We start from the raw sequence: 9,836 nt of genomic DNA on the forward strand, positions 1-9,836 counted from the left end.
GCACTGGGGAAGTACCCAACTGAATTAAGTATAACTCTAAAGCAGGAAGGGGCATTCTCTACATTTCTGAATGGGCAAACTGGGGATTCAGACCACTGAGGGCTCCAAAAATATCAGTGGGTCTTTGTCACCTTTAAGACTCCAGCACATCAGCAGTGGTGGGGACCGGTGGAGGGAGGAAAACCTAGCAGAAGGGGAAGGAGTGCCTCGTAGTCATGGCATTATCCAGGGAAAGGAGACACAGCAGCATAGGTGTAGAAAGGTGTCTCCTACCTGGCAGTCAGTTGGACTTGCTGGTAGGCCTGCTCCTTTGGTCCTTACCTAAATATGAAGGACACCTAGAGGGCTGGGCCTTGCATGTGTCGACTGAGCCAGCCACAGAGTTCGGTCATTACCTAATTTGATTCCCACAGTAGCTCTATAAAGCATGTACTATCTTCATTTTATAGACAAATAGGCTGATTTTAAAGAAACATATCTGTAATAATTGCCAGGTTTGTGCTTCTAAATAAGAGATCCAGAGGTAATATAAGATTTATGTCTTTAAATTGTGCCTCAAGTATTTATTGTCTCCATTCCCTTTATAAGCTGATTGGTAAGTTATTTACATCTTACATTTTTTTCTGACACATGTGTATTCATTTTGGAAAAATGAGAAAAAACATTAAAAAAATAAGAAAAAGATGCATTCTGATGTGTGTGTATATATATATATATTGTACATGCTTTTAAATGATAGTATATCTACAGACTGCTTTCTAAACTGCTTTATTAGCTTTACAATATGTAATAGACATCTTTCCATGCAAGTTGATAAAATCTCCCCTGCTGACAGAAAAACTTACAGACTAAGTCAAAAGTGAAAATTAAATCTCCAATCAGAAAAATGACAGAACACAAAAGGTTCACAGTAAAGGGTACATCAAGAAAATGCAAGTTTGGGAAGCAGGGGGGTATACAATTATTAACCTCAGCATTCAAGGCATAAGGCAAAATTCATCATGATGATCGTGGTGAGGAGGATCTCCAATAAGAATGCGCAGACTGTACCTCAACTGAAGCTCCCTAATTTTCCTCCTTAGCTCTCTCATCTCCTCCATGAACCTTTCCATATCATCTGCATCTCCATCTATGATGTCAATGTTATTGACAAGCCTATTGGGCATATCCTCTCTGAAATCTTGGGCAGGTGGAGCCCATTCCCCTCTAATGTTTCCTCCAGGTTCTTGGCCTTCACCACCTCCCAAAGGGCGGGCTTCCTCATTCTGCACTGGAACCTGCTCCTCTCCTCTGCTTTCCTTGGGGACATTTTCCATCTTGAGATTTGTTTTTCCTGCTTCTTCTTCCTAGTAGATAAAAGGATTGAATGTTTTGTAAAAACAGGATTCAGAGCTCTGTGAGCAAAGGTTTTCCCACCTGAGAGACTTCGTGTGCCCTCTAAGGGGTGCCACAGATCTAGCCCTGCCCCAAAGCCCACCATTTTCCCTGAAAACCGTCCCAGGGCCACTCCTGGCACAGAAACGTAGGACAGGTAGTGGGCTGGACCGTCGCTGAAAAACCAGGTCTTAGCCTCCAGGGATCCTGATATGCCCTCCAGGGGCACCCCAGAGCTTGCCCCTTTACTCCCTTCTTCCCTCACCAGCCACAGGCCCACAGTTTCTAAAGACTCGGCCAGATTTCTCCTGCACTTAAGTGGGGCAGGGAGGGCTGGGAGCCCCCCAAATTCTGTTCTGATCCCTGATACCCCTACACCAAAGGGTCCCAGGCACCTCCCATACCTGCAGGAATCAGAAGCAATCTTCCTCTCGTAGCCTTGAAATCTGCTGCACCCACGGACCTAAAGACCTGCAGACAGAAATTCGACAATGGCTAGGACTGATCACTCGACTAAAGGACCAGTATCAGGGGACACCAGCTCCGTTGTTGGTTTAGGACTCTGCTAGAAATATGTTGCTCCCTTCTCTTTCTCCTCCATCTTGTCTCACAGCTTCTTTTCCCGCCCTGTGACGCGCTACTCTGCCTTCCAGAAGAAATCAAAGCTGATTATTTCCAAACCAGTTTCACCTCTTCTTTAGGCCCCTTATCTCCACTGTCTCGTCCTTCCCGTCATCTAATTACCATTTCTTGAACGCAAATGGACAACTTGCGGGGCGTGGGAATCCGAAGAGGTTGCTGGGTGGTTACGTGGTTCATTTATAAAGAATTTCAATCTGGGTATCTGCCAGGACCTTTTGGGACCCAGTGGACTTTCTGGAGCTCACCCTCGGGCCACTGCCCACCATTTTATGCATCAAGATGGATGAAGAGGTAACGTGGGCATTGCAAACCTGTCCCCGCTGCGGCGTCAGCGCTTTGTCAGGCTTACCCCAGGGTCCGCAGGTAGCGCCCACGCTTACACCGACCTGCAGGGACCAGAAACTGTTTCTCGTTCCCCGCCTATATCCCGAAGTCAGTAGCCCGCCCAATCGACTGCCTCCTCTACAGAAGGGACGTGCTTCCCAGACCTCCTAATCCCTGTCCCTATCCTCTGCAGCAGCCGCCCCGGTCCCCTCCCCCTACCCCTCCCCGGAGTTCCCACAGCCCACCATTTCCGGCTCCAAAATGGAAGGAGGGTGGAGAAGAAATACCGGGAACGGTGGCCTAGACCCGATGCAGAGTCCGCCATCCCCAACCCAGGGTCACCGGTTGCGCGCCCCCTCCCGTCGCCCTGCAGGAATCAGGCCGTTTCCTCGCCGTATCCTTTTCTAGTCCTTCCCTTCCAGGCGTCGCCCGATCGCCCACCTCCTAGGAGATACCAACTGGTACCCATTCTTAACCCTTGGCCCCTCTTGATCTCCTCCCACCAAGCCCTCTATTTCTTGCACCAAATGTGTGGACATCGGGGAAGGGACAGAGAGAATCCAGTCCTGGACCCGCTCTGGTCTTTGCCCTGAGGCCCCCGCTCCCTTCCCCAGTCAGCACCCTCCAACCTGCCAAGAATCTGGGTCAGCTTCTACGACTTCCTCCTTCCTGGGGACAGGTTCGCCCGTCTTCAAGGCAATAGCGAGCCGGCATACAGCCACAAACGACTAAGGACTGCAACTGGGAGGAGAGACTAATCCAAGGGCGGGCTCTAGGTTTCGTAAGGGCTACGTCACTGTGAGCTCAGATCCCCAATTATGGTTCGTACCTGCGGAGCTGCAGTAGGTTGTGGGCGGGGCTACCTTTCTCCTCATTCCCACCTTCCCCCCACCAATACCACTGGGTACTGCCCATCCGTTATTTATTTATTTATTTGTTTGTTTGTTTATCTATTTATTTATTTTCCTATTTAGCATCCTCGACACCAAACGGGTCATAATATTTTGTCGTATTTGCCTTTGTCCTGATTTCTGCTGGAGCTTTTAAAGAATTGCGTCTTCCTCTTCTATAATATTAAATGCCCACTTCTTTCCCTTCCACTCACCGACAAGTAAAGCCTAGAATTGACCCTATTAGTCTTGTTGGTTTTGTCCCAGGCTGGAACCGGGACGGGGGAGGGGTGTGCAAGGCTAGGGAGTCTGGAAAATAGGTAGGAGGTAACATTTTTAAAAACACTTTCACTCTAATTATTTCCCTTTCTGTTTATTTACTTTTTGAAGGGGTGGATGATTGTTTTTGTTCTGTTTCCCATCAGCATGCATTCATTTTTTGGTTGTTATAATTAGACAATACAATTATTTTCAGTTGAAAATCGATTCAAGTTGCAAAAACTTGGCAACATGTTTCTGCTGTTGAATCATCCTATAAATATAGACCCTCCAGATTGCACCCTCACCCCCTTTTAAGGACTTTGAAATATAAACCTATGCTGCTGGTTTCCCTTATGAAGGGCCTCTGTGCAGTCCTTTCATGAGATGAGGCAGTGAGTCTAATGGAGTCTTGATGGTGGATTTTCAGATTTTGAGAACCTGTGACAAATGTATCATCTCCTCTAAATTATATTTAAATTATATTAGTACAACTTCACTTTACAAAAAGACTCTAGAATAGCTTCTAAAATAGAGCAACACTGAGGTCTTCCAACAATTCAGAACAGTAATTTGGGAAAGTTATGCTAACAGGTAAAAAGTATTGTGAAGCCACAATATTAAAACAATATTATACCAGAATAAATATAGGACAAATGAAACAGAAGAGAAAGCCAATTTTCAAACCCAAATATGGAGAAATATTAGTAATCTGATTGAAATATTTTGAATCAGTGGTGAAAGGTTAGATTACTGAAGAAATGGTGCTGATATAATTGGTTATTTGGAAAAAAAACGAAGTGTGTTATTCCTGTTATACACTTAAATACAGACACTAAACATTTAGATAAAAATACATAAATCATTGAAATAATATATAACAAATGTTATTTTGTATATAATTTTAGGATGAAAATGTTTTTTAAAAAATATAGCACCAGAGACAGACATAGCCAAAAGGCAATTGGTCCAATCCTGCTGGGGACCCTCTAAGTCTAAGGAACCATGTACAATGCTCCTCAGAATTATCCCAATAAGAGATGGGAAACTGGAGCATTTATCCACAGATGTGGATCCTTTATTGGTGGATGTTACCCTAGGAATGTTAAAATCTCTGGCACATCTAGGTTGTCCTAAGCCTGGGCTGAGCAAGCTCCCAAGGCGCCAGAAAAAGCCCTCGGTAAAATTTAGAAATGAGATAAAGTGGAAGGACAATATCATTTTTATCCCTGCCTCAGGAATTGTACTATTCACTTTTACTCTAAATCAGTCCAAATATTTACCTTCAAAATAAAGATAATACACACACATCCATTCCCATGTTTATGGATATTGGGCTGTCTGTAGTTTTCATTATGAGACACATCGTTGATTGAACTTCTTTGTACATAAATTTTTGATAATAATATGAAGGTATTAAATTCCTAGAATGGTCATTGCTGTACATGATTATGGATGCTTTTAACTGGCATAGACATTGGCCTTGAAAAATATTGTCCCAATTTGGCACCTATAATGTATGAGCATTCCTGTTTTCTTATGTGTTCACCAACACTGGCTTACTATATTTTTTAAATTTTGTTTTATTTTATATTTTGTTTCATTTTGTCTTATTTCATTTATTCTTTAAAAAGTGTTGTCATAGTCATCAGGTAATGTTTTCTATACCTGCCAGATAATAGCAGACACCTGAGATTAACATTCCCAGACTATTCTCTGAAGATTCTAGTTCAGTAGATTGGAGCCAGGCCTGAGAACTTGCATTTAGGTTTTTTACACAATTCTTAATATTAGGTAGGGTTGGGAATCCATGTCATGGGCAAAAAAACAAAATGAAACAAAGCAAAAAGCTCCCATTGTTATTATTATGAAATAGCCTCAAAATTACAGAATAGTTTTGAAAATAGCACAAAGAACCCCCACATGTCCTTCACTGTATTCCCCAGTTTTAACATTTTGCTACATTTGCTTTATCATTCTCTCTTCATGTAGAAGGACATATTATTTTCTGAACCATTTGAGTCAGTTGAAGATCGAATGGTCATTTAAAAATATTTATTTCAGTTCATTCCACATAAAATTTTCTTAAAGATGAGCCTATGTTTTGGTCTTTGGAGATTTCTTATATTAAAAAAAAAATATATATATATATATATATATATAAACTTGTAATGTATAAAGATAAATATTTTAGTGTATAATCTTAGTAAATGTTCTCTACTCAGTATTATACATAATTTATTCATGCATCTATTTTAATAGAATAATATACCATAAGCTGGTCTGCTACTTGCTTATTTATTTGCTTAAAAATATTTTCAGATTAGTAACAATTTTACTACTCTCCCTGTTTTTAATGTCTCAAAACTGTTCAAATTATCATAATTTATTTAACCAATCCCCAATTGACTCATATGGGTATTATTTCCATATATTTACAGTAACCAGTACTGTTTCAATAAATGTGTATAGGCAGATTGCCCTCCAAAAAGATTGTTCACACCCTCACCAACACAGGTTGTAATCAATCATACTAATTTATGAAATATTGGAGTCATATAAAACTAGATTGAGAGAATATAGCATACATCCATACTTTTATAATATATATAGTTTGAAAAAATATATAATAAATACGTACATGTGTATATATATATATATATAAACACATAGTTATTTTATGTACTTTAAATGTGTGTGTATATATACATACACACATATATATGCATACATACACAAACATGCAACCTACTTTTCTTACACAACCTACTTTTTCTTAGAAATCATGTTTTTTGTTTTTTTGCCGTTGTTTTTTTTTTAACATCTTTATTGGAGTATAATTGCTTTACAATGGTGTGTTAGTTTCTGCTTTATAACAAAGTGAATCAGTTATACATATACATATGTTCCCATATCTCTTCCCTCTTGCGTCTCCCTCCCTCCCACCCTCCCTATCCCACCCCTCTAGGTGGTCACAAACCACCGAGCTGATCTCCCTGTGCTATGCGGCTGCTTACCACTAGCTATCTATTTTACGTTTGGTAGTGTATATATGTCCATGCCACTCTCTCACTTTGTCACAGCTTACCCTTCCCCCTCCCCATATCCTCAAGTCCATTTTTTGAGATTCATCTATGTTGATATACATATAGATGTAGGTCCTTTATTTTTACAGCAGTATAGTATTCCATTGTATAATTGTATTTTAATTCATTTTATTGTTTTCCTGTTGATGCTCATTTAAATTTTTTCCCTACTTTTTTCTAATATAGCCATAGTTTCAGTGAACATCCTTGTGTATGGCTCCTTTGTACTTCATTTGAATGCAAAATTTTATGTTGCATTTATTTGTTTTTAGTTTTTAGGGTTGTTGTTGTTGTTAAGCCTCATCTGCCAGGATTTTCCAAATCTGTCCCTTTTGGAATTTCATCCTAGATATGGAAATAACACCTAGATACACAGGTTCTTCCTCTGGAAGTTCTGATTTAGTAGGTCTCGGATGGGACATGAGAGTGTATTTTCAGAAGTACCCCAGGTAATTTATAAGATCAGGCAAGTCTGGGAAACACTTTGATGGGTTTTAAAAATTATCCCATTAATTTGCTGATTTATTTTCTTTAGTTCTTAGTGTAGTTCAACTTCTATTTTTAAATATCTTTATTATCCTTAATGGTTGGGTTTTTAAAAGTAGAGTAATACAGATATGAATAATGTAGAAAGTGCATGAGTTTGCTATATAGTCTTTCAGAAGTTTTATTTTGTATGTATTTATGTGTAGGAATACTTTCTTAGCTCAAGCAAGGATGAAATACTTAAAATTGTTCTTTAATATTTAGGATGTTACATAGCTTCTAAATAGAGTAACACTTAAGAACAGATTTTTAGGTTGAAGGGAAAAGTTTCAAACTGAATACATTTCCCTAAGATTTCTGTACAAGCGAACAATCTATTTTGGTAAACCCTGAAATTGGTTAAGACACACACACGTCTGTCATTGATCTGTAATTTCCTTTTCTTCTACATTTATTTCAGTCTCTGTTCTTTCTAAATTGTTTAATTTTAATGATTGAATTGTTTTTCAAAAATAAAACCATCTACTTTGGTGTATATTATTGGAAATCGTTTTCTATGCATATACTTATATAAAGTAAAATGTTATTAAATCAGGGAAGAATTATATAAATGTGAGCTTCTCTTTTAGGAAAGGTACAGAACTATGCTTAACAGCAAGATGAAAGTTTGAAGAAAAATAATTTTAAAGTCACTACATTTTTCCCCATTTACTCAGCACAAGAAACTATTGTTCACCACTCAACTAGATTTTTTTTTAATGATTACAATTTTTTTCTAATGCTAAAACTTGTAAAAATTTCATGGTCATAAAAGATTATTTGTTCTTTTGTTACTTCAAAAGCTTTAAAAATTTTTGAAACATTTTAATACAGCATGTCATACAGCAAAGACTAGTGGGAAAATTATTGTTCAAAAATTTCTATTGGCTGGGCTTCCCTGGTGGCGCAGTGGTTGAGAGTCCGCCTGCCGATGCAGGGGACACGGGTTCGTGCCCCGGTCCGGGAAGATCCCACATGCTGCGGAGCGGCTAGGCCCGTGAGCCATGGCCGCTGAGCCTGCGCGTCTGGAGCCTGTGCTCCACAACGGGAGAGGCCACAACAGTGAGAGGCCCGCGTACCACAAAAAAAAAAAAAAAAAAAAATTCTATTGGCTAATGTAAAACATCCCTTTGTTAAGCTTAGTAGGATTTTGTTAAAGAAAGCTTTGTACCCAAATGCTATTAAAACTCAGTTTTTCTTCATAATATTAATAAGAATGGTTTAAAATAAATCTCCCTTCTGTAGTAGAAATAAAGGAGAGTCTAATGGCTTTCCCAATCTTAATCACATTACAAAAGTTGCTTTCTTTATTAAAATATGTTACTAAAATAACACAACATATATGCACATATTTTAGTTGAACCATGTAGAGTTTTCTGAGACTTTTTTTAAAAACTTAACAGTATATTTGGACATATTTCCATGTCTTCTATTGCTGTGTAACAAATCACCATAAACTTAGAGGCATATACAACAAAATTCATCTCAGTTTCCATAGGTCAGAAATCAGGCACAACAAGGCTGGATTCCCTGCTCAGAGAATCACAAGGCTGAAGTTGGCTTGCTGTGTCCTCATCTGGTGACAAACTTAGGGAAAAATCTGCTTTTAAACACATTCTTGTTATTGTCAGAATTCAGTTCCTGGAGGATGTAGGACTGAAGTCTCAGTTTTCTTACTAGCTGTCAACCAGGGACTGCTCTCAGCAACTGCAGATTGCTCTCATATCTTACCATGTGGTTCTCTCAATCACAGCAAGAGAGAACTGCCCTTACTTCAAATCCCTTTCACACTTAGAATTTCTCTGACTTCCACTTCTGCTTCCAGCTGGAGAAAATTGTCTACTTTTGAATGGTTCATGTGATTAAGTCCAATCCACCTAGATAATCTTAACCTTTTAAAGCCAACTCATTTGGGACTTTAATTACATGTGAAAAATTGAATTGCAGAAGTGCCTTGATTAGCATGTGATAGAATAACCAGGGTCTGGAATCTTGTGGGGGGTATCTTAGAATTCTCTCTACCACACTACCTAAACCATTTTTCTTTTTAAATTGAGATACAATATATCTAACATAAAATTCAACGTTTTAACCATTTGAAAGTGTACAATTCAGTGGCATTTAGTACATTGACAGTGTTTTGCAACCATCACCCCTATCTAGTTCCATAAACTTTTTCATCACCCCAAAAGAAAATCCCGTATCTATTAAGCAATCATTCCCTATTACTCCCTCCCCACAACCTCTGGCAACCACAAATCTGCATTCTGTCTCTATGGGTTTTCCTATTCTTGATATTTCATATAAATGGAATCATGCAATATATAACCTTTTGTTTCTGGTTTCTTTCACTTAACATGATGTTTTCAAAGTTCACCCATGTAGTTTTACTACTTCATTCCTTATTATGGCTGAGTAATATTATATTGCATGGATATGCCACATTGTCTTTATTAATGCAGCAGCTGATGGACATTTGGGTTATTTCCATCTAATGGCTATCATGAATAGTGCTGCTATGAAAATTTGTATACAAATTCTTGTTTGAACACCTGTTTTCAATTTTTTTTGTATACATCTAGGAAGGTATTGCTGGGTCATAGGGTAATTCCATGTTGAAGATTTTGTCGACTGATTTCTAGTCACTATTTATTTCTAATATAATCTTTATTATTTCCTTCTTTCTGCTAGTTTTGGGTTTAGTGTGCCCCCTTTTTAATGTACATGTTTACAGCTG

At 38.8% G+C, this 9,836-nt stretch overlaps 1 protein-coding gene across 1 annotated transcript; it reads right to left on the reverse strand.

The window, feature by feature from the left end:
- Positions 1-882: 882 nt before the first annotated feature.
- On the reverse strand, positions 883-3,052 carry BEX5 (brain expressed X-linked 5). The gene is made up of 3 exons (XM_065900858.1): positions 2,970-3,052; positions 1,779-1,845; positions 883-1,346 (listed from the first exon to the last, which is right to left on the reverse strand). Exon 3 carries the CDS (start codon positions 1,314-1,316, stop codon positions 978-980), a length of 339 nt encoding a protein of 112 aa, XP_065756930.1. The 5' UTR covers positions 1,317-1,346; positions 1,779-1,845; positions 2,970-3,052; the 3' UTR covers positions 883-977.
- Between the last annotated feature and the right edge of the window lie 6,784 nt (positions 3,053-9,836).

The sequence above is a fragment of the Phocoena phocoena genome, chromosome X (assembly GCF_963924675.1).
Source record: "Phocoena phocoena chromosome X, mPhoPho1.1, whole genome shotgun sequence".
NCBI lineage: Eukaryota > Metazoa > Chordata > Mammalia > Artiodactyla > Phocoenidae > Phocoena > Phocoena phocoena.

Excerpts from the sequence above, each read along its gene's own strand:
- BEX5 (XM_065900858.1), bottom strand. The coding sequence starts at position 1,316 with ATGGAAAATGTCCCCAAGGAAAGCAGAGGAGAGGAGCAGGTTCCAGTG.